This window comes from Temnothorax curvispinosus, unplaced genomic scaffold (genome assembly GCF_003070985.1).
Source record: "Temnothorax curvispinosus isolate PA1 unplaced genomic scaffold, ASM307098v1 QBEX01004322.1, whole genome shotgun sequence".
In the NCBI taxonomy this organism is placed as follows: Eukaryota; Metazoa; Arthropoda; class Insecta; order Hymenoptera; family Formicidae; genus Temnothorax; species Temnothorax curvispinosus.
The window spans coordinates 1-23,935 of record NW_020214102.1 but is presented as its reverse complement, the minus strand read 5'-3'; the positions used below and the strand labels follow the sequence as shown (position 1 = coordinate 23,935).

The following is a 23,935-nucleotide window of genomic DNA, read 5'->3' as shown; positions in this document are numbered from 1 at the left end:
CTAGGGCAGAGAGAAGAATTCTCTCTGTTTAGGGTAATCATGATTTACAAAGTTCCTAGACAACGCTAGAACAACGCGATTTTAATTTAAATTGATTCTACAGATGTCGCGACTTGCGACAAAGGAGAACCCGATTCATTCTACGTATCTAGTATCCGTACGATCGGAGTTCCAGATAAATTCAGCGAGGTCGTGTTTTTGGTTATTAGTTGGTTCCCGTTTGTTTTGCGGATGGTTGATCATCGCGATGATATTTATGTAAACAAACTGCTGGACCGGGTTTCGTGCGCGATTCGCCGGTGCCGGGCATAATTCGCGTGAGGTAAGATCGATACTATTTTGCAAATTATAAGAGCGAATAAAAAAAGATGTTATTGTATTCTGATTTTGTGATTGACTTATAGAACTAGCGTACGTTCAGCAGGCAGACATTTCACGGGCTTTACATTGCAAAGGTTGAATTTTCCGTTAAATCTCAACAAGGGAGAAATGGGGGATTCCGACGAGGAGAACGAGAAGGACTTTGCGTCTGGCCTCAACATCACTGGCTTCCTCTTTGGCAACATCGACGACAATGGTCAATTGGAGGATGATATCTTGGATCCTGAAGCTAAGCAACATTTAGCTTCACTCAGTCACCTTGGTCTGAGTTCGTTCATCAATGAGATGATGTCCAATGACAACAATGCCGAGGAGAAAGAGAATGGCAAAGCGGATGATAAGGAGGATCAAAACACAACTGTGAATGACACAGATGTGGATTACTTGGCAAAATCACCCACCGCGCTAGATTTTTCGGATATAAATGAGTTAGCGGATGATACAAATGATGAGATCTGTTAGTAGCTGCATTGTGGTTTTGTATAGATATCATATTTATATACAATTGATAATTATAGCATTAATGTAATGTTAAAATGTATATTATGCAGTAAACTATATACTATATTGGAGTATGCATTACCATGCTTAGCAACTGGGTAACAAGAAGAAAAAGATGGATTGATTAGGGATTATTTCTATTTAACAAATTTTGATTAATCAATGGTTTTCTATTGTCCTTGAAAAGTACAGCAATAGAAAAAAAACAGCTGGTTATAGTCTTCCATCTTTTTTTCCGTTTTCTTCTAGAGTAGAGTTTACATTCTAGTATATAGTTGACTGATATTATGTGTCTTTATTTACAATGATTAATGAAGAGTCATGAGTTTCAATATTTGTTTTTAGCTAAAAGTAATGGACTTGACAAGAAAGTTGACAAGGAGAATGCAGATTATGATGCCGACGATGAGGAGGTCATCAGCAAATCAGATACACAATTGATGCCACCGCCGCCGATACCAGAGGAAAAAGAGGCATTGACTGCAGAGGAAGCAGAGGCGGCGCGTCAACGTAAATTGGAGACGCCCCTCGCTTCCATGCTGCCGTCCAAGTACGCTAATATCGACGTCACCGAATTGTTCCCAGACTTTCGCGCCAACAAAGTACTCAGATTCTCACGACTGTTCGGTCCAGGCAAGCCGAGCAGTCTGCCACAGATATGGAGAGGTGTGAGGAAGCGACGTAAGAAGAAAAAGCATCATGATGTCAGAGATTCTGATTCTGGCTCTGATCAGGATGACAAAAAACCCAAATTTAAGGTATAATCTCTTCATATCAATATTTTCTTTAGATCTGTGAAATTGCTAATTGCTATTGTTATTACGCTGCTGAATACAGAGGGTTAATATTGTGTTATTTGTTTCAGGGTTGGATCGTGCATTACGGTCCTGAGCCGAGCGCGGAAGCATGTCGCTCGGATGACGAAAACAAACTTCTGCGACCGGTAGAAGACAAGGAACAGACCGGTAAGACCGGCGAGAATGGAGAGAACGGTGACATGGGACCCAAAGTGGCTGACTGGAGATTTGGACCCGCGCAGTTGTGGTATGACATGCTAGAAGTTCCAGAAACTGGAGACGGGTTCAACTACGGCTTCAAGACGATTGAAAAAGTGCGTTCTTATTATGTTGTGTTTAACACACTGATTACTATTGCGTAATTATCTTTAAACATTTATACTTTCTTGTTCTGAAATTAGGTGGAAGAGCAAGAAGGCGACAAACCAGAAACCCAAGATGAGGAGTTTGCTGATGACGCATTTTTAATGGTGTCCCAGTTGCATTGGGAAGATGATGTTGTCTGGAACGGAGATGACATAAAGCATAAGGTACAATTTTGTTAATAAAGCGGTCAGTATCACATGCTTGCCAAAAATAAGAAATAAATTTATTTCTTATTTAATAGGTAATGCAGAAGTTAAACAGTAAGAACAATGCTGCTGGCTGGGTGCCATCGAGCGGTAACAGAACCGCGCAAGCCTTCAGTCAGCCAGGAAAGGGTGCCCCGGTTAATGTAGCACCTAACGTTAGACTGGCCACTTCACAAATTACAACGCCATTGCATATGCAATCTCAGAAGAATAAGATGAACATGGGTAAGGGAAATCAGCAACAACAGCGGGAGGAAGACGATACGTGGTATTCGATATTTCCGGTGGAAAATGAAGAGCTTGTTTACGGTTTATGGGAGGAAGAGGTCATTTGGGATCCTGAAAACATGAGAAAGATCCCAAAACCGAAGATACTTACATTGGATCCGAACGACGAGAACATAGTTCTAGGCATACCGGACGATATAGATCCCGCTCTTCTTCACAAGGATAATGGCCCGCAGCCCAAGGTAAAAATTCCGCATCCGCATGTCAAGAAGAGCAAACTATTGCTGGGCAAAGCGGGCGTCATCAACGTCCTTGAAGAAGACACGCCTCCGCCACCGCCAAAGTCGCCCGACCGAGATCCGTTTAACATATCAAATGACACGTATTACATGCCCAAGTCCTCAGAAACTACGTTGAGGCTGAAAGTCGGCGGCGGCAATTTGATACAACACAGCACTCCAGTAGTGGAGCTGCGCGTTCCTTTTGTACAAACGCACATGGGTCCAATGCGATTGAGAAATTTTCATAGGCCGCCGTTGCGAAGGTTCAGCCATGGGCCGTTGGCTCATCCAGGACCGCATGGTGTCTTGCCCCTACTAAAGCACATTAAGAAGAAAGCTAAGCAACGAGAGCAAGAAAGGATTGCTTCCGGTGGGGGCGATGTGTTCTTCATGAGAACACCTGAGGACTTAACCGGACGGGACGGCGAGTTGGTGCTCGTTGAGTTTTCAGAGGAACATCCACCGCTTATGAATCAGGTTGGCATGTGCTCCAAAGTGAAGAACTATTACAAGAGGAGGGCGGGCAAGGATCAGGGACCGCAGACGTACAGATACGGAGAGACTGCATACGCTCACACCAGCCCCTTCCTGGGAATACTCACGCCTGGCCAAAGCATCCAGGCAGTCGAGAATAACATGTACAGAGCTCCCCTTTACGAGCACAAAATTCCCGAGACCGATTTCTTAGTTATAAGAACGAGGTAATTCGCCTTAATATACAATCATGTTTATATTCTTCCATTTTCTACGCTTGCCAATTTTTATATTTCTTGTGTACGATCACCGGTAGGAATGCCTGGACATATACATACGAAATATTAAAGGATGTCCCAGGATTTAACCGACAAATTGCGGGAAGACATTCTACAAGTAAAAATAAGAAAAAAATGTTATATGAAGTTTAACTAGAAATGCCTTATTACAAAGTTATGAATAAATATTGAAATGGAACATAAAATAGGCAAAACTGGTCCTCTGATATCCGAGATCATCAGATTTAACGCCTCTTGATCTTTACTTATGAGAAATTAAAAGATAAAGGTTTACACAGTACAGAAGTAATCATATTGGCAACAAATATTGAAATAAAACATGAAATATAGATAACAACGGATTTTCCTACGTACAAAGTATGAATAAACCGACTTTTAGTAATGACAATTAGTAACGTATTTTAAAATGTCCTTGCATGACAATAGCACCTTGACATCGATGTAATACGAAACTTATTACAAATGCAACAAATTTCCTGAGAATTTTGTTGCATCTTACTAATTGAATTATTAATTCGTTGCATTAAATTTTCACGGGAAATTACTTCTGTACTGTAAACCTCGTTTTTTAAAGTTCCCCATAAATAAAAATCAAGAAGCGGTAAATATGGCGATTTCGGAGATCCATTTTTACCTATTTCATATTCCGTTTCAATATTTGTTTATAACATTGTAATAAAGCATTTCTAGCCAAACTTCATATAACATTTTTTTTTATTTCCACTTGTAGAATATCTCTGCAATTTGTCGGTTAAATCCTGGAGCATCTTGTGTATACATATACATATATCTATCAAAATGTTGTATTTATTTTCATTGATTTTGTAATCTTTCCAGACAGCAATATTATGTTAGAGAAGTGGACGCCTTGTTTGTTGCCGGACAGGAATGCCCACTTTACGAAGTTCCTGGACCTAACTCAAAGAGAGCAAACAACTTTGTACGAGATTTTCTACAGGTGTTCATATACAGATTGTTCTGGAAGTCACGCGATACTCCCCGACGAATTAAGATGGATGATATAAAGAAGGCCTTCCCATCTCACAGCGAGAGTAGCATCAGGAAGAGATTGAAGCTGTGCGCTGACTTTAAAAGAACCGGTGCGTAACTAATATCAAGTTGTTCGTTATTTTTTCTGCAATAAAAGCTGAAAGGAAGCAAAGTAAAAATTGCATAGAAAAAGAGCGTTGTTGCTGTTATATTTCATTTCTAAGCAAGTCTATAAACGTTTACATTACTCAGAAACCTTTTGATATTGAATAGGCATGGATTCCAATTGGTGGGTAATAAAACCGGACTTTAGATTGCCAACGGAGGAAGAGATCCGCGCTATGGTGTCGCCAGAGCAATGCTGCGCTTATTTCAGCATGATTGCGGCCGAACAGCGTCTAAAGGACGCCGGATACGGTGAGAAGTTTCTGTTCACTCCACAGGACGATGACGACGAAGATATGCAGCTAAAGATGGATGACGAGGTGAAGGTGGCACCATGGAACACGACGCGCGCATACATCCAAGCCATGAAAGGAAAGTGTTTACTGCAGTTGGCAGGTCCAGCCGATCCAACTGGGTGCGGTGAAGGTTTCTCTTATGTTAGAGTGCCGAATAAACCAACTATTAGCAAGGTTTGTTCTGACAAGTATCTATTAATTAAAAGTGTTATTATTCATATTAGAATAAATCATGAAATGTTGTTTCGGATAGGAAGAGCAAGAAGCTCAACCAAAAAGAACTGTAACTGGCACAGATGCAGACTTGAGGAGATTGTCCTTGAACAATGCAAAAGCGTTGCTGCGAAAGTTCGGCGTACCCGAGGAAGAGATTAAGAAGTTATCGCGTTGGGAGGTAATCGACGTAGTTCGAACTCTGTCCACAGAGAAAGCAAAAGCCGGTGAGGAGGGCATGACGAAGTTTTCACGTGGCAATCGTTTCTCTATCGCCGAACATCAAGAACGTTACAAGGAGGAGTGCCAACGAATCTTCGACTTGCAGAACCGCGTATTGTCGTCAAACGAAGTATTGAGCACAGACGAAGGCGAGAGCTCGGAAGAGGATAGCTCTGATATCGAGGAAATGGGTAAGAACATTGAGAATATGTTGTCGAACAAAAAGACCAGCACGCAGCTATCGCTGGAGCGGGAGGAGCAACAGCGGCACGAGCTACGGAAGATGCTGATGGGCGAGGCGCAGGAGCAGGAGAGCAAGAAGGCCAAGGAGAGCAAAAAGAAGGACGACGAAGAGGATAGCCCGGTTAACAACTTCAATGCGCAGCAGGGTCGCGTATTAAAGATCTACCGCACGTTCCGTAATCCGGAGGGTAAGGAGTATACGCGAGTCGAGCTGGTGAGGAAGCCTGCTGTGATCGACACGTACATAAAGATCCGCAATTCGAAAGATGAGACGTTTATCAAGCAGTTCGCCACATTGGACGAGGCGCAGAAGGAAGAAATGAAGCGGGAGAAGCGTAGGATTCAGGAACAGTTGCGACGAATCAAACGGAATCAGGAGAGAGAACGTATGTTGGGTGGGCCGCCGATAGTGAACGGCAGCAGCATCAACAATTCGAGCAACAACATATTTGATCGCAGCAACACTAACACCCCGACTACCACTTCCTCAACTAGTATCCTTCCATTCTGTAATTTCCAATCCTCTACTTCCTCCACCCCCGCACCCAAACATCCTAAACCGGAGGTATCGCCTCCCAAGCGCAAAAAGCCTAAACTCAAGCCAGATCTGAAGCTTAAGTGCGGCGCTTGTGGCAACGTTGGTCACATGCGTACCAACAAGGCCTGTCCGCTCTACCAGAACAGCATTGCCACAGCACCGGTTAACGTTGCGATGACTGAGGAACAGGAGGAGGAAATTGAAAAGCAGCTAAATACCGACGATCAGGATCTAGTTAATGTCGATGGCACTAAGGTGAAACTATCCTCGAAACTTATCAAGGTGAGTTGATGGATATTGAAAATTTAATGACAAGGGCTCAATCTGAGGAATATTCATATCAATTACGGAATCCGAAGAATCTAAAATGCTGATCAAAATCTATGGTTTATTTTAGCATGCCGAGGAGATGAAGAGACGTACATTGTTGCTCAAAGTGCCGAAGGAGGCGGTGAATTCGAAGAAACGCAGGAAACCGCCCACAGATGACCACTGCGATTATTTGAAACGCCACCAAAGGCCGGTTAACAGGCGTAGGACTGACCCAGTTGTCGTAATGTCAACAATGTTGGAAAGCATTCTGAACGAGATGAGGGATTTGCCCGATGTGCAACCGTTCCTGTTTCCAGTCAATGCTAAAGTAAAAGCTATTTTAACTTACGAGATTAAACTAAAAACTTCGATTATGAATCGAATTGAAATAATATTAAATTTCAATTATAAGAGCTTTATATAAGTTGATATAAATATATAAAAGTATACATAAAAATTTAAATAGAATATTTGTGTAGTGGAAATATCTTAAAAATCGAAAAATATTTTTTTACGAATATATATAAATCGTGCTATTATTTGTCATCAGGTAGTCCCCGATTATCACAAGATCATACAGCGACCCATGGATCTACAGACCATACGTGAAAATTTGAGAATGAAAAAATATCAAAGCAGGGAAGAATTTCTGGCGGATGTCAATCAGATCGTGGAGAACTCGACACTCTATAATGGAACGAAGAGTTCGTTGACTGTAGCCGCTAGGAGAATGTTGGATACGTGCGTCGAGAGGCTCGGTGAAAAGGAGGATCGTTTGATGAGGCTGGAGAAAGCAATCAATCCTCTTCTTGACGACAATGACCAAGTTGCCCTCACCTTCATCTTGGACAACGTTGTCAACAACAAATTGAAATCCATGACAGAAGTATGGCCGTTCATGAAACCTGTGAATAAAAAAATGGTGAAGGATTATTACAGTATTGTCAAGAGGCCGATGGACCTAGAAACAATATCTAAAAAAGTTTCTGGTAAGAAATTTTAATTTGTTAATGTATAAAAGATATAGATTTGTATGATTGTAATTTATTTTCTTGAAATTAATTTATCTATTTTTAAAACCCTTTCAGCGCACAAATACCACAGTCGTAACGAATTTCTCAGAGATATCGAACAGATTTTGGAGAATTGCACGCTTTATAATGGCAAGGACTCTCCGCTCACAAATAAAGCGGAGTTGCTGGTTAAAGTGTGTAAAGACACATTAGACGAGGTATAAATGTTTTTATGTTAATTAGATGAAAAAAGTTATTAAGAGTTCTTAAAAATAAGAATAAGGAATTACTGGAATAGTTACAAACAATGATGAACTTTGTTTTAGTATGATGAACATCTGACGCAACTAGAGAACAATATAGTGCTCGTGCAAAAACGGGCGATGGAACAAGCGGACATAGATTCCTCGTGGCTTTGTCAGGATGAGGAAAACTATACTATTACAGAACCTGAATACAGAGGCGTAAGGATTATATTTATTCTTATGTTTACTTAGCGTATATATTTCTTGCTTATAATTCACATTTTATTATTTCGTTACTTAATCTCCGCTTTTTTAATGCTTGACGTCTTTAATTTCTACATTTTATTCAATATTGAAATTATGCTCAGAGTCAGACCAGTTCTCCGGAAAATCCATTTGGCAAATCAAATATGGATGACTTCGATTTTGTCGATGTAGAAGGAGACATGGAAGCGGATATGGATAGAAACTCGAAAAAGAAAGATGTACTCGAAGAAGGTAAAGCAATATAATCCTAATTTTATTATGTATCTATCGGAGTTTGATTAACAGTCTTTCTTTCTGTTACAGATCTTCAATTCTCCAGTGAAGATGAGTTCGATGAAGTGCCATTCGGCACAGACGAACATTCCGAGCAAAACGAAACGGAGGCACTGGAATTAAGTGAAGTCAGAGAAGAAGGTGTCATATTAGCGGACGATGATAGTCAGCAAGCCGCCGAGGCGATGGTCCAGTTAGGCAACGTCGGTTTTTATATGGGCGAACAGCAACTGCTTCAACAAGGTAAGAAGACAAAGTTTCAAGTAATCAATAATTGATTTTTCTATCGCTTTGCTTGATAATCTACTCTTTTGAAGAAAATAGAAACCATACAGGAATATAGATAATTCAAGAGAAACCTATTACTATTTTTAATCGCGCGTAACCGAACGGTTTCAAGAAATACGAGGTATAACTCTTCAAAAATAAAACGAATTTTTTATTGGATTGTTTGCTCGATAATAAAGTTGTATCAATTTTTTACTGACTCGTAAATGTTGACTTTCCACTCGTAGATGAGAGCATGGACGTCGATCCAAATTACGATCCGTCAGACTTTCTGTTGGCTGGTTTACCGGCCAGAGACGATAAAGGCGAAAATAAGATCCAGGACGACTTAGCCGTTTCCGAAAGCGACGATGACGCCGAAAACACCACATTAAAGCAGGAAGTAGAAGAGCAGAATCAGCAGCAACAGCTGCCGCAACCGGACGAGGACGTCGGCGGTGATTTGTGGTTCTAAATACGAAAGCTTTGTTACATTTGTTAAAATAATATGCGAGTACCGTGTATTTAATATATTTAATAATGGGTTAGAGATATAGTTAAAGACTCGCGAATTCTTAAGTCCACTTTGTAAAATCGAGAATTTTGGGACGTACTCTTCGTACATTATGTGCATAAATGTATAGGAATTTGTAAATATAGAATAAAGTATTGTTTTTTATCTACGGACGTGTCCCGCTATATTATATCGCTGTACTTATGTAAATAATATGTATTATAGATCGTTATTACTTATAGATCTTTTTATCGTGCTATTTTAAATTTAATACGTCGGCAAGAATAGGAGACAGGTAATATGAACATTAAAATTGTGGACTGGTAATTACACTGAAAAACATCACAACACGAATCTTTTAATACGAGGTAAGCTGCAATTTCACGTTTCTATTATAATCTTCCAAAAAAATTGAAAGTTGAATTTTAACCCGCATAAAATATTTTGGTTTTATTATTCCATATTTTTATAAATTTCAGTCTCTTCTACGTATTATATATAATATTATTCATATTATTGCTCTCTATTATATTTCTATTTTTAATATCTCGTATTTCGTTTTTTAGGAACTCTGGCTTCTGTCACATTTCTCTTAAAATCTAAGCAACTTTGTATCGATTCTACGAATGATCACCGATGAAGAACTCGCACGAAGAATGGATGATATCTCTAAGAGCTTCTCGTCGACTGTTTTTCACTCCCCGGCGCAGCAGGATAAGACTTTGGATAAGATAACGATGATCGTTAGAAATGCGACGAAGAAGCAATTGCAGTCTCGCCATCCTCGCGCACTTGTCACGTGCCTCCTGAGGATCCTGTTACACTATGAGAGCGTGCTGCACATGGATGGGTTTTGCGAATGGAAACGTCGACGGAAGTTCAGAGTCGCTCGAGACTGCTACCACTCCCTGCTGAAGAGCTACCTGCCGGAGAAGTCGCGGGAAGTTGTAGAGACGATCGTAGAAGCCGTCTACCACGAGCGACTCTGGAAATTCGAGACCTTCTGTTTCGAAGTGATGTACAGTCTACTGGACGTCAGTCCTGTTAGCGTCGGGCTGATCATCCACGCAGTCTGGAACAAGTTAACGCTACCAGAGATCGGCGTCGAGGACGCTCGCGGCCTCGTCAGAGTATTGTACGAGCTCCTTGACGTGTATGTGTGGCCAGCAACGCAGGATACAGTGGCGACGATAGAGAGGATGCTCGGGCTCTTTCACGCCAGTATCATCGCACGATTGACAACCATTTTTGACTCTTCTTCCTCCGCTTCCTTGGTGCCATCGCTGCCGCCACCGCTCGCAAGCCTCAAGAAGGGTTTGGAAGTTTGTCTGAGAAACACCATGAAGCATCTGTCGAATGATCAGCTACTGGTGGTCGTGCAGCACATGTGCTCATGGACAGTAGCCGCAGGCACGACTGACGAATTCGTTCTGGAGTTTGGCAGCACCCTGGAATTTGCCGCTTATACGCATCAGGCGGATCTATATGAGCAGACACTCACGCCGACGATCTTCCCGCTGTTAATGCGAATGGTGGGCTCGTCTAGTCGGTTGACCAGCCTTCTGGGCAACCGGGTGCTTCAGTACTTGATGGACCGCAAGGACAACCGTGCGATTTTCGACACGCCTAGGATCTTTTTCGAACACACGCGTCTCGACCTGCGTGTCGCACAGTGTCGCAAAGAAGACAGGCTGTTTTTCAAGCTGCACCGCGAATTGCTGCACGATAGCCTATTGAAGAGTCTAATAAACCACATGAACTCAAGGATGAATCTCGAAACGACGTACTGCACGGTGTGTCTGATTGCCGTCGAGGTACCATGCGGCTTCACGGCCGCTGCCCTGGTTTGCCTCGCGATGAACCTGCAGGAGATCATCCTGCAGCAGCAGAATAATCGCGTGGAGGTAGCCTGCCACGTGCACGCTATGATCATCTCCATTATGTCCCTCATCTGCTGGATACACAAGGCCGAAGTGTTCTACAGCTACGTGAACAGGATCGTGATGGAAAGGGCGCAGTGGGCGCCGCATCTGAACCCTCCCATCCAGTCCCAGTATAACTTTGCGTTGCATCACGTTCTCTGGAACAAGCCGGAGCTGTTCTTCATCGACTGGGAGGCGCGCTACGGCCTCTGGAAATGCTTCCGTCTCACCGACAGCCATGACAGCACTTCATTAATCGTTTGATATAAGCTCCACAAATCGAATGTGATTTCTGAAATGAATCAGGATTTCACAGATCTCTCTCTTTGAGATCAACTCTATTATATTTCGAATGAAGAAAGATTCATGGAAAGGTTAGAAACTATTCAGGGCACTCTGAATTTAAATATTAGAGAGGAAGAATGAAGAATTATATCTTACAAGTATAAATAGATATTAATAATAGGAATTAATAGAGAGATTATTGTGCAATAACAGAATAGTTCTGTTGTTATTTGTATCTTATTTTATAAGACGTTTGTAGAAAATTACATTGATGCCCAGTTGAGCCTATTGAGTTATATAATTATATAATAATTCATATACAGGGTGATTGAGGAGGAATCTGCAATATTTCGGGAGGTGATAGTATTGATGATTCTAAGCAAAAAGGGTCATATGAACATGGTCCTATTCCTAACGGTTACCGAGATATTCTGGTTATAACGTGAAAAGGCAAATAACGTCTCGTTCTCTACTATCAGCCTTAGGTGTTGTCAGCCTTGGTTGTTGTTGCACGACCGAATATCAAATGACTGACAATGCTGTACTGAAAACTGAAGAAGGTAGTGTAAACGTTGTCAGTCTTTGTCTTTTATTTCTATCCCTCCATACGCATGGTGCTTTTTTCACGTTATAACCAGAATATCTTGGTAATAGTAGGAATAGGACCCATGTTCATATGACCCTTAGAATCATCAATACTATCACCTTCCGGAATATTGCAGATTCCTCCTCAATCACGTATTATATTATATGTATGAATTTAACTATAGATGTGTGTGTGTGTGTGTGCGCGCGCGCGCGCGCGGTCCACTTGACGCTACAAATGCTTCAAAGCATTCCTCTTCTTTTCTTTCAATGAAGAAAGAAGGAGAAGAAGAACGCTCCAAAGCATTTGTATAATAGCGTCAAGTGGACCGCAGCCTATTATATTGTGTATAATTAAAGCTAAAATATATACAGGGTGTGTTATTTCGTATGCCAATTATCTCTGCCAATTACCCCCTCAAGAATGGGGGTGGGTTTTTATTTAAAAAGTTCGACTTGGGCTCTACTGGACTCAACATGGATCCCGGACCTAAAATCTAATAAAATCGTCTATTGGCTTCCTTCGAACCCTTCAACTTTTTTTTATCTGAAACATTTTTCCAATAAACCGATACTTTCTGATTGAGATAATTAACGGAGATAATTGGCACATATGAAATAAAACTGATCCTGTATTGTATATATATTATATATGTGTTTGTGTAAAATATGTAAAGCGGGGAGCACAGACTTTTACATAATGCATAATGCGTAAGCATAAAAAAATTGATTGGTCCATATACATGTGCATAAAGAAATAGACCAATCAATTTTCTTATGCTTACGCATTATGCGTTATGCAAAAGTCCGTGCTCTCCGCTTAAATATCGTTGATATATATCATATCTCGACCGCATTGTTATTGGTCATTGTTGGTTGCGGCGCCATTGCGCGAGATTGCACGCCGTGCACGCGTCGCCATCTCGGAGCGCGACGAAGATCGCATGATTTATGGCGCACCGCTTTTGTAATTCGCGCATATCGAAGTGACTCAGGCCTCCGCGCGCGGGACCGCGTTCTAAACTGTTTCTGATTGCGTCTTGCACAGTGAGCACAGTCTTGCATCTTGCACCTTGCAGCTACTACTTTTACGGTGCTCGAACGATCAGTCAGGCCTCGAATACTTGAAGTGCAGCTCTATACTTGCGATATAAACGATCTGACAATGTTATAGAGCAGTGTCGAAAGCATTGTCAGTTAATTAGTTTCGTCGTCATCGTTATAGTCATTGTCGCGGGGAGGATTCTTGTTACAAGGTTAACTTCCTCCGCTTGTAAACACGGAATCATCGAAGGTAAAGAAATTGTGGTTACTGTACCGATAACGTTATCCAATTTCAAACGACACAAGTGTAACATAGCATAGTGTAATATAGCAGTTCATGCATTGACAATCGTAATGACAGTGCGTCATAGGTAGCTATAGAAGCAGCCTGATGCGGCACTCGCGAATTATCTAGGCTATCTAACGTTCTCTTGCTTTTCTACCGAGTATACGAGATGTCTTTCACGTAGGAACAATGTCTGACGAACAATTCTCCTTGGTGTGGAACAGCTTCCCCACAAACTTGTCTTCGGGTTTGTACACTTTGCTGACAGACGAGCACCTTGTGGACGTCACGTTGGCCGCCGAAGGTCAGATCCTGCGAGCCCACAAGCTGATATTGTCGGTCTGCAGCACGTATTTCCGAGAGCTTTTCAAGGTATATTATTCTAGTAGCAACGGTTGTGGGAGCGCTTCTGCTGAAGCTCCAGTGATTTGTTGTACACAGGGAAACTCATGCAAGCATCCTATTGTCATCCTGAAAGATGTCAATTATCGAGATTTGTCAGCTATGCTGCATTTCATGTATCAAGGGGAGGTCAATATCAAGCAGGAGGATATTGCTGGTTTTTTGAAAGTTGCAGAGGCTCTACAAATAAAAGGACTGACTACAGAAGCAGATGAGGTTCGCTATACGGCTGGAATTATTTTTGCAAAGATATAGAGTGCTTTGGGAAAGTGCTAATGTTACAGTAACAATGTGTGGAATGTGAGAAAGGGTGCTATTACTTATAAAAGTTGTTACTCCTTTTCCAAATCAATTTCTATATAAACTCGAATAAAATATATTGAGAGTGTACGGTGCTTTTACAGAGCTGATTGTTGCATTGCAGAGATTCAGAGAAAGTCTTGGGAAGAATGACGAGGACTTTGAGGATCGTGATTTCTATGAGATGGAGAGGGACAAATGCGATCCTAGCGGTACGGATGAAAACGTTTCCACATTCGGCAGGCTGACGCATATCGTGAAAGAACAGTCGACAACGAGGCAGAGCACTTCGACAGACGATATCTCGACGAGAGAAAGACCATTTACCGTACAAACATCAACTGTCACTGACACTTGCCACTGGCAAAGTTGCACTGAAGCCGACTACAATGCTCCGGACGCACGGACGGCATTCAGCGAGAGGAGCAGAAGTACGGATGCGCCGTGCGAAGAACAGCCGTTGGATTGCACGTCCGACGTGAGTCAGCCACAGTCAACCAAGCACGAACCGCTGGATTACACGATGGACACGGACACGGATTCGGGATACAGATACACGGCGGAAAAAATACTCTATACCGGCAACGAGAACGTGCCGAAACAAGGTAGTGATTCTCCCCCCCATCCTGTCGGCATCTCGTGTACTTTAAAGACAACGCTAACGGTAGATCGAATGACGTCGTCGGAACGTCATCCGGAGCTGAAACGCCCTTCGGCAAAGAGAAAAGTTTGCTGTACCAGCAGTATCGGCGCCCCAAAGGTTTGACGCACTCAAGTCTTGCCACGGATAGATGTATACTTTGTTATTGAGACTCATTATCACATGTTTGACTGCGACGCAAGCTCCTAAGCACTTTTACGTACTGAATAATTAACCCCCGGTATTTCTAGCGTGGACATTTTTTATCTCATTGCCATCCTTCCAACAAGCGACTTGGTTTCTCTATCAAATTTCTAACGCATTACGATTTAGCAAGGAATATGGTCATTTATCACATGTAAAATCAGTTCGTTGAACCGCAACGCCGGGGGTTAAAGTCAATTTAATCTCTGTGATCAACGCAATATCACGTTTGCATGTTCACGCGAATGGGTGTTTCAAATCCGAGCAAACGATGTTCCTCGAGTTATACTCTGCATAAGTTCATCAGGCACCTCATCTCATCGGTCATGAATGTCTAGAGAAAGCGATGTTATCTTACAGATATCACGCCAGATACGCAGTTAGTTCCCTACAATCAGAATTCACAAACTCAGCCGTTCGGTACGTTTTACACTTCTACCGCATTTCGCTTGTCGTTCACATTCTTCAACTTGTTCAGCAGCATGTACGGAAAGAGAACCAATTCGCAAGATACTTTTTTTGCAGGCGGATCATATATTGGCTAGTTTCATATCCCAGTACTCGTGAATTGGTTCTACGCTGACGATGGTCTTATCCTCTGTTTCTTTTCAAATCGCAAAACTATTCGTTCTCATGCTAATTTGTCACTTATCTCTTTAGATGATGACTCGACTGTATAATGAATGAAGCGATTTTGTTACAGGAAAAATACAAATTGCATCATTCATCTTTTTTATATTTCTTATCAATCTTTAAATGTAAATATACAAGTCATACCTCGCCTTCTTTTATCGTATAAGTTAATTTTTCAATATCTCAGAAGTCGTATCTCTGCTATGCACATATTGCACATTGCTTATAAGTATTAGATTGGTGCAAATTTAGTTGTCGCTTCCCTATCCAACTTTATATTAAATAAATTTAGGAAACTTGAGTTCTTTGAAGATTGAATTGAAAGATTTCTCTGTACATGAAAGAGGGAAGCCTATGATCTTGCTTCCACTTTACTGAAATTGCGTTTTTAATTTTATTTGGCAAATATAAGTCTTTCGCAGCGATCTAATATTTCTCTCTCTCTTTCTCTCCCCCTCTCTCCCCCCCCCCCCCTCCCCCCCCCCTCTCTCTCTCTCCCTCCCCCCCCCCCCTTGACATTCTCGGTACTCAGGAAGAAAAAACCGCAAGTTATCTACAGCAATTTTACATTTAGGCATGAAAGTATGCAGCGCCATACTAGAGCTCCGATTGATGCCCTAAACTTTCCGCTCTGCCGTACTGAATTCTATAAGCGATCTTTTTGTTTATCCGCTGCCGAGCCGTGAAACTCTCTCCCTTCTGACATTTGCAACGCGACGTGTATCGGCTCTTTCAAGACCAAACTATATGAATTCCTGTTTTCGCAATTTTCGTCTTTAGGTGCATGAGACTTCCGTCAGCAGATCTGAGCGTATCTTGAGATTATAGTGTAAACTATCTTTTATTCTATGGCTTTTGTAAATTATCTTTCAGTTATGGCTTTTTCTTTTTAGTTGTAAGCTCTAAGATAATGTAGTAACACGTCTCATTTATATTATCTGTATTTTCTTTGTTTTCTTTATTCTTATATTTTTTTTTGTAACTGCTTCTTATATATGAATCCATGAGAATGTTTTATACTTAATTTGCTACTCTTTTTGTAATTTAGTTTCGACGCTTTAGGGGACGTAGTCCCAGAGCGTCTAATAAATGACGATTCTGATTCCCCCCCCTCTCTCTCTCTCTCTCCCTTCCTCCCTCCCTTCCTCTCCCTCCCTCGCCCCCCCCCCCTCTCTCTTTCGCTCTCTCTTTTTCTTATACATTTATGTGCATCCTATTTAACATTCATCTTTCACACTCTTTATGTAGTTCCGTGATAGCTTTATCGAATCGAACGCATCTTTGATATTCTCTCACATCTTTCTCGCCAGGTCTGAGCGACACGGCGACTTATCCGAGTGATTTCACGTATGAGACGGCGAATTCCAGCAATAAGGGACGACGTACCGTCAAGGGTATCCCCGGCAGCAGCTTACCGTTGGAGACAACGTTACGTGTCGTTTCAGAGCTGGGACCGACGTTGCGCATGGAGCATGGCAAGGTAATACGTATGTACGCGTGCCCGTGGTGCTTGCGTCAGTTCACGCGCAAGGAGAACCTCAAGCTCCACGTCCGTTATATTCACGGCCCGCTTGAAAGTCTCACGTGTAAGCTTTGTGGTAATAAATATAAGAACAGTAACAGTCTGCGTGTACACTCCTACCTCTATCACAACGCCAAACGGGATAAGGGCAGCAAATCGCTGGCAGCCGGCGACGACGGTGTCAGCGTCGACGGCGATGGTGGTACCGGCGACAGCGGCGGTGACGGCATGTGAAAGGACAGTTCTCTCGGGAAGGTCTCCCTTCAACATGCCCGCCGAGAAAGGGCAACGAAGATTAACGAATGCTAACGAGGCGGAGAGCGACGAGCTGCGACTGAAATTTATTATATTTATACTTGCGCACCATGCTACAACTCGCACAATCTAGACATAAGAAGTACTATTTCTATACGATGCTAAATGAGCGTGAGGTTTTTAGAAATAAAGCGCCTTATTGTACACGTTCTTGCAGAGCTATCTACCCTTTCCATCTACCGTCCGATCTTCATCACTCCCACATCTTCCGAAATTCATCGTCATTCTCACGATATGTGCGGGCGAATTAATACGAGTATTTATCGAGTACATTACTTCGTGTGTACAACCATTGCGGTGCAATCGCGAATATATGGGAATAAGTGCCCATCTACAATAGGTGTTTTAAGCCCTAAGCCCTAAGAAATTGACCAATCACAGTCAACTATTCTCCTCAAATTCAACTGTGATTGAACAATTTCTTAAGGCTTAGGGCTTAAAACACCTATTGTAGACCGGTACTAAATATATGGAAAAATTCAAAGGTTTCGTACAGCTTGGGCTTCTGGCAGTTTTTCTTAATTCTATATTCTCGTATTTTTCTTTTCAGGACAATTACATATTTTAAAACATTGTATCGATTCTAGTACATAGCATAAAGGGATCGATCAATGCGGTAATTTTAATACGTATTACAAATAATTCATTGAACATACCGTCAAAAAATGGCAGTACATTTCGATTTCATCGTAACACATTCCATGCAATTCGAAGTACCTATATATATTACGATTTTCAAAATATTAAAATCATCGGACACATAAAACGTGATAATCAAAATAATAAATTGCATACGTTTAACGTCGTAAAATAAAATTTCTAAGATATTTCAGATATATATTAGATATAGAAAAATGATCGAATGTTGCATTGTGTGATATTTTCCTAATATTTTAAAAACGTAATCGAAAAAATTATCGATTTCTACGATGTTTCCGCAACGCTAATAATGAGATTATAAATGTCGAATAGAATAAGAAATAATTAAGGAGGACATGAAGCACGCGGTATAGGTATCCAATAAGTGTGAGAACAAAGAATGTTTCGAAGTCTGCTATTGGTTACAAGCGCCTGAATGTTATTGGTCGAAGTACACGTGTCACGAAGCATGCTTTACACGTGCGTTGTCTCTTGGCGAGCTGCTGGCCTACTAAATCTGTTGCTTTAACAATTTTCAAGTTTTTTTATTCATTATTTGTTTTTATCATTCACATATGACCTATTATACGTACATAATTTATTAGTTTGACCGGCTTACGTACCGTTCGTACTCATCGGTTTTAGGTTTTAGTCATTATCCAGACCACCGATTTTTAATATAGTACGCTGGCGATTTTTCCACGAAAAACGAAGCATAATACTGGAATGAAGAACAAAAGACAGATCTATGATTAGCGCAATGTTCATAAATCATATAGTGATTAGGCAAGATTAATAAAGTTTACGAGAGATTATTTTTGTAATAAATATGTCATCTTTTGACGAAAAAGTAAAACATACATTGAAGAGTTACATCACACGACAACATCAACGGAAGCAGCAGCAAGGTATACCGTTTTATTTGATTTTGTGTTTGTATTTTTGCTTTTTATATATTTCATTTCGGAACAGAAAATAAAGAGCAAACTCCAAGCGCAGAAAGGTGTGAAATAGAGAGAAAAATCTGCTATGTGCAAAGGACGATTTCCGAACTAGAGAAGGAGAGACGTATGTTGATCCAGGAATTCAAGCAGGTATTGAATGAGGAGATCGAAATTGAAAAACAACGATATATGGAGAGAATGAGGTTCGTACGCCGATTAAGATTCCTGTTTACTCACCACTACTATCTCAGATTGTGACGTCAGAAGTGAAAAAATATACAATAAAAATTCTTACTAAATATATTTAAATGGAAATATGTTTCAATAAATCAACACTTACAATCGATAGAACCGACTTGTAAAATATACCGAAAATTAATTTTTTGTTTCGGGGAGGAATTAAATCATATTTATTTCTATATATTATTAATTTGACAGTTGTCATTAGCTGTGAACATAGCTTATTTCGTTTTTTATTATACATAATTAACGAAATAAAAAGAGAGTTTTCGGTATTTACAAGTCAGTTCTATCGATTGTAAGTATTGTTTTATTAAAACGTATTTCCATTTTAATATTTAGCAAAATTTTTACTGTATATTTTCTTGCTTCTGACGTCACAATCTGAGTATATATATTATATAATGTTTATTAACTTTAGCAATACAGCCAGAAAGTGGAATGTCACAATCTGAGTAGTGATGAGTGAACAGAAACCTTAAAATATCATTGCAAGATATCAAGTTTAACAATTATAGAATTATAATATGATTTTGACTTTTTAGTGCTTGCTTTGAAGACTCAACAATGGAAAATGGTTATGTGTGAAAGTAAGAACAAGAATCATCACATTCACCAGTGAATGCGCTTATGAGTAGAAAATGCTTTTTATATTTTAATTTTAAACTTTATGTATTCTATTTGTTGGATATCGTGTTTTTAATACGATTAAATATATCAATATATATGTGAGATTTTCCTACGATTGAACCAAATAAGAATACTAGTGATGTATTAGTGTTCAAGCAGAGGGGCTCTTTATAAGCCAGTTTCAGACAGACAAATGATAGAAATAAAGTATTGTATACCAAAAGGAAATACGCCATGAGATTAATTGTATTTATTCGCGGATTATTGTCATCAATGGTGCTACAGTTCAAGGTCGAGTAGGTCGAGCCATGGCCTTCTGAATTGTTTGGCCTTCAGGTTTCTTAACAGTAATTTTTAAGGGGGCAGGTTGTTAGCCTAGGCACTCAACTCCCAGTTTGGAAAACTAGAAATCACTTTTATGGGGGGATACACATAGCAGTTTCCAGTTGCTATGTGTGGACCAACAGCTTAACGTCTCTTCCAAAAGACGGAGCCCAGTTTCTCCGCATGAGAGCCCCCCCCCTTTATTTTTCGTACGGAGGGTGTAGTTTAGAATATTAAAATTTCTGTGATCAGGTGGACTCAAACCTGGTTTTCCGTGGTTACAAGTTTGACACCCTACACTAGACTGTCATCCCGATTTTTTGTTCGCGGATAGCAGAGAGAAGAATTCTCTGCGGATATTCTAAAAAAGAAAGAAATATAATTTCTAGATTGAAATGAAATATGTGAGGATAAATTGCAGAATATCGCTTTACATTCTCACACCCATAAGACATCCGATTTTATCGCACTCTTCATATTCGACAGATATTATACAAAATACAAACGTTACAATTAATTGGTAAAACTAAACGAACATTGAGAAACTGTGCGAAGATTTAGTCCGCAGTAGCGTTAATGATGCACGGCGGCGTAAAACGCACGTAGCGTATGGTATTCCAAATGTTGACATATGTCGAAGACAGCGTGATCGCTATACCAATCATTACTATGAAGCAGCCGAAGTAATTAATCATCCTTTCTAGATTCCATAATTTCTTCCTCTTTGCAACCGTTCCTGCGGTCTCCTCTTGCGGATCACCTGTAGACCTCCTGATTCGACTTCCGATTGGCTCTGTAGCATCGATAAGAAGCGGCTGGTCCTCCTGACGAGTTTTAGTCATTGGAATTTGAGTGGCTTCGTCCCTGCGTTCGCCCTCGTAACAATCAGCGGACTCGCCGCTCAAATGTGAATTTATCTCGTCATCTAAGTCGTCGAAGTAGAGATACGTGTAGCTAGTAAAAATTCAATATTAAAACGCTAAATGTAGGTCGAATGGATTTAACAAAGATAACATGCTTTGGAAAAATAAGTTTTTCAATTTACATATAGAGTTAATTAATAAAAAAAAAAGTATTTAGATATATCTAAGCATTCGATACCTGCGAGGATTATTCGTGGCACTCAGGAAACCGTAGTAAATTGAACGGGAATGAGCTCCGGGATCCATCAAACGTTGCTCTTCGCCGTTAAGTCTTTTGCGAGAACCAGAATAAATTCGTCCCTCGACAGTTGGTATATGATTCGATTTTTTCTTTAAAGCTAATGCTCGAGCGTATATTAGAGGTGGTAAAACAAAGACCAATGATCCGGTTAACGAGCCACCGATCAGAGCCATAACGATGTCGAATCGCGATACCGATTCGCCTACAACCACGCTGAGAAAAACTACCGCCGATCGCATGGCGCATCGTTTCCATCCAAAAGCTGATTCAACATAATAGTAGGGTAAATTAATTATGGTTTTAATTAAATCACAGTTAAATGTAAAGTTTCTTTACTTCTTTGTACGCTCCATTGATCCTCCAGATGTTGAAAGAGTGCCGAGTAGCCAATTACGCTGGAGAAGCATAACTGAAGAGCGGCTAATAGAATGGCGATATTTGCAATCGATCCGGATGGCACAGCCTCAAGAATATTGACAGTCGTATTGCCGCCGTATTTCCACACGGCTAGGCAAGTAGTAATGGTGAACAGCGATCCGCTTGCTATTGTAAACAAAAATTAATGTAAGGAATAATGCTAACAGAGAGAGGAGTTGCAAGAAAAGAAAACGCTCGGAGCTATAAAATATTATTTCAATATTGAGGAAGTAGATGCGAAATTATTTAAGATTATAAAAAGTGGAAATTTGAATAAATGGAAGAAAAATATTTTATATTGTGACTCCGCCCCAAAGTATACAGAGACAAAATGCAAGAAATAATTTTTTCCGCTATTTTTTACCCATGAAAGAAAAGAAGATAGCTTTATCGATGTCTCGAGGACTGCGCATATCAACCTGTATCGTCATTAAAGTAGGATGCACATCGAACTGAAAGGCTAGCATACCATATCTGAAAATTCGTTCAAGTAATTATTAAATAATTAATTAATAGATCGTTTGATTTGGCAAATTTATACTTAATATTATACTATAATATTAATTATTTTATGATGTACTTTGACTATGGAAAAAGCTCTTGCTAAATGTATATTTGTGTGATACAGGAATTGCACGTACCCGGAAATAAATTTATCCCACGTTGGAGAAGTGACAATTGGTGCGACATCAGATGTTCGGTCATCAGTTATAATGCTCCACCACGTTAATATCGCTGTTAAAGCGACCATTATACTAGAGCACGTTGCGATCCATCTATAATAATTCAATAAATAGTATTCATTTCCGGTGTATACGAATTATAATAATATGAAAAACAGTTTACTGACTTACTTCATGTCTCGCGGACTGCCCAGCCACATTAACGGGCAAAGTAAAAGGCCGACTATCAATAGCCAATAACAGAAGGAAAGATCAAAACGTTGTCCCGATATCTTGAGCCCGAACAGATGCAAGTTCTGTGAAGCTGAAAAATCATTTGCGTTTAACAAAATGATATGCAGGATATATCTCATAACATCTTAGAAAAGTCTATTAAAAAATGCAATATAATTAAGAGGATATTCTTCTTTGCATTCGTATCAATCATGTCGAGCACAAAGAACAAATTTTTGAACGGAATAAAAATGATTGTTACTTTGTGTTTTAATCCATGAGTATAATTGCAGGTACCTATTTACCTACCGACTAACAAATTCGGGATGCCGCAACCAAAAACCGTCAGATCCAAAAGCAGAGTAATGATGGATCGTGCGCGCTGCCCCATCGTTAATTCCGTCACAGCGGCGAGAGGATAGCTGCAATTTTAATTATATATCTAGACGTAAAATCTACATTTTTAAATGTCTTATTGTGTGGAAAACATTGAAGAATTTAATAGAAAGGTGTCTGAGAGAAATTTGTACAGACATGCGTACATTTAAATGTTCTAATTCTAGATGGACGGTGGAGAGATACCGATTTTTTCGTGAAATCTGTGGATCCAGAGCAGTCGCGATAATCCATGATCTCCCCAACAGAATGGCCGTATAAATTTGCAAACCAAGAACAATAAGCACCAAAGGGATTCCGTACAGTCCTAATAACAAGTACACATATTTTTTCAACAAGTACATATTACATTCCATCCTTCTTTGTGTATTAATATATGTCCAATTTTTTTATTCCAAGGATTATATCTATCAACAAAACGGAATATAGGAAACCATTAACAAACGAACAATTTGTGCTGGCGCTTTTATTGATAGATTAATACAGGAATCAATAATTATTACGCGATACTCTTTATTTTAATTAACATTAACTTATTGCTATATATAATGTCATCACAAATATACAATCGTTACAAACACTTCTCGCAATCAAGCAAGCCTCTCTTTCGCTATACAGAGCTTCTCGTATAAATTCCTCTTTTATTTCTGGTAAGTATTTTTAATTCATAATTGAGAAAGATCACAGAGATTTCTCAGGATGTTCGGTATTCTTGCAAAATATTTCATATCGTCAGATACTTCTCTTAGCCCGATAAAAATTGCAGCGAGATCTTACCGCACTGGACAATCGATCGTGGTAACGCGATTATCGGGAATACGCCGAAAATATCGACGATGCACAGAGTGGCGAAGAGCAACGACAGCCCCGAATTTCCGTCCTTCCACAACGTTGCGCTTTCGGGATTCATGTCGCTCGCTGCTGAGACACGGTACTGAGACACATAATGTTCAACGTGGTAAGAATCTGGACCGGTTTTCGCCGCGATACGCACCGTACCGCAGCACCGAGGTAACCCGATACCGTATCGAACACGAGTGACTTAGCCCGGACGGG

The 23,935-nt window shown here is 40.3% G+C and overlaps 5 protein-coding genes across 8 annotated transcripts; 4 read left to right on the top strand and 1 right to left on the bottom strand.

The window, feature by feature from the left end:
- Window positions 1–180: 180 nt before the first annotated feature.
- Window positions 181–9,260, top strand: LOC112453415 (transcription initiation factor TFIID subunit 1-like). Of its 2 annotated transcripts, XM_025014194.1 has the most exons (16): window positions 181–322; window positions 405–838; window positions 1,228–1,640; window positions 1,748–1,993; window positions 2,081–2,209; window positions 2,287–3,461; window positions 4,371–4,633; window positions 4,797–5,158; window positions 5,238–6,482; window positions 6,598–6,840; window positions 7,063–7,501; window positions 7,601–7,743; window positions 7,852–7,989; window positions 8,139–8,268; window positions 8,341–8,553; window positions 8,826–9,052. In XM_025014194.1, the coding sequence occupies exons 2-16, from the start codon at window positions 490–492 to the stop codon at window positions 9,050–9,052; spliced, it is 5,715 nt and encodes a 1,904-aa protein (XP_024869962.1). In that variant the 5' UTR covers window positions 181–322; window positions 405–489. The 2 variants fall into 2 exon arrangements, with proteins under 2 accessions (XP_024869962.1, XP_024869963.1); XM_025014195.1 differs by lacking the exon at window positions 181–322 and having other exon boundaries at window positions 490–838; window positions 8,826–9,260.
- A 457-nt stretch (window positions 9,261–9,717) lies between these two features.
- LOC112453417 lies at window positions 9,718–11,559 on the top strand. Its single transcript, XM_025014197.1, has one exon. It carries the CDS (start codon window positions 9,718–9,720, stop codon window positions 11,275–11,277), a length of 1,560 nt encoding a protein of 519 aa, XP_024869965.1. The 3' UTR covers window positions 11,278–11,559.
- Window positions 11,560–12,758: 1,199 nt separating this feature from the next.
- Window positions 12,759–17,375, top strand: LOC112453418 (modifier of mdg4-like). 2 transcript variants are annotated; one of them, XM_025014198.1, is made up of 6 exons: window positions 12,759–13,177; window positions 13,398–13,585; window positions 13,655–13,831; window positions 14,040–14,520; window positions 15,120–15,179; window positions 16,703–17,375. In XM_025014198.1, the coding sequence occupies exons 2-6, from the start codon at window positions 13,403–13,405 to the stop codon at window positions 17,146–17,148; spliced, it is 1,347 nt and encodes a 448-aa protein (XP_024869966.1). In that variant the 5' UTR covers window positions 12,759–13,177; window positions 13,398–13,402; the 3' UTR covers window positions 17,149–17,375. The 2 variants fall into 2 exon arrangements, with proteins under 2 accessions (XP_024869966.1, XP_024869968.1); XM_025014200.1 differs by lacking the exon at window positions 15,120–15,179 and having other exon boundaries at window positions 12,760–13,177.
- A 104-nt stretch (window positions 17,376–17,479) lies between these two features.
- On the top strand, window positions 17,480–19,685 carry LOC112453419. 2 transcript variants are annotated; one of them, XM_025014202.1, is made up of 3 exons: window positions 17,480–18,776; window positions 18,841–19,015; window positions 19,598–19,685. In XM_025014202.1, the coding sequence occupies exons 1-3, from the start codon at window positions 18,698–18,700 to the stop codon at window positions 19,638–19,640; spliced, it is 297 nt and encodes a 98-aa protein (XP_024869970.1). In that variant the 5' UTR covers window positions 17,480–18,697; the 3' UTR covers window positions 19,641–19,685. The 2 variants fall into 2 exon arrangements, with proteins under 2 accessions (XP_024869970.1, XP_024869969.1); XM_025014201.1 differs by lacking the exon at window positions 19,598–19,685 and having other exon boundaries at window positions 18,841–19,412.
- An 858-nt stretch (window positions 19,686–20,543) lies between these two features.
- On the bottom strand, window positions 20,544–23,929 carry LOC112453416 (amino acid transporter AVT1C-like). Its single transcript, XM_025014196.1, has 9 exons — window positions 23,657–23,929; window positions 23,066–23,186; window positions 22,793–22,905; window positions 22,442–22,574; window positions 22,229–22,363; window positions 21,952–22,061; window positions 21,507–21,713; window positions 21,108–21,432; window positions 20,544–20,960 (listed from the first exon to the last, which is right to left on the bottom strand). Exons 1-9 carry the CDS (start codon window positions 23,787–23,789, stop codon window positions 20,564–20,566), a joined length of 1,674 nt encoding a protein of 557 aa, XP_024869964.1. The 5' UTR covers window positions 23,790–23,929; the 3' UTR covers window positions 20,544–20,563.
- Window positions 23,930–23,935: the final 6 nt, after the last annotated feature.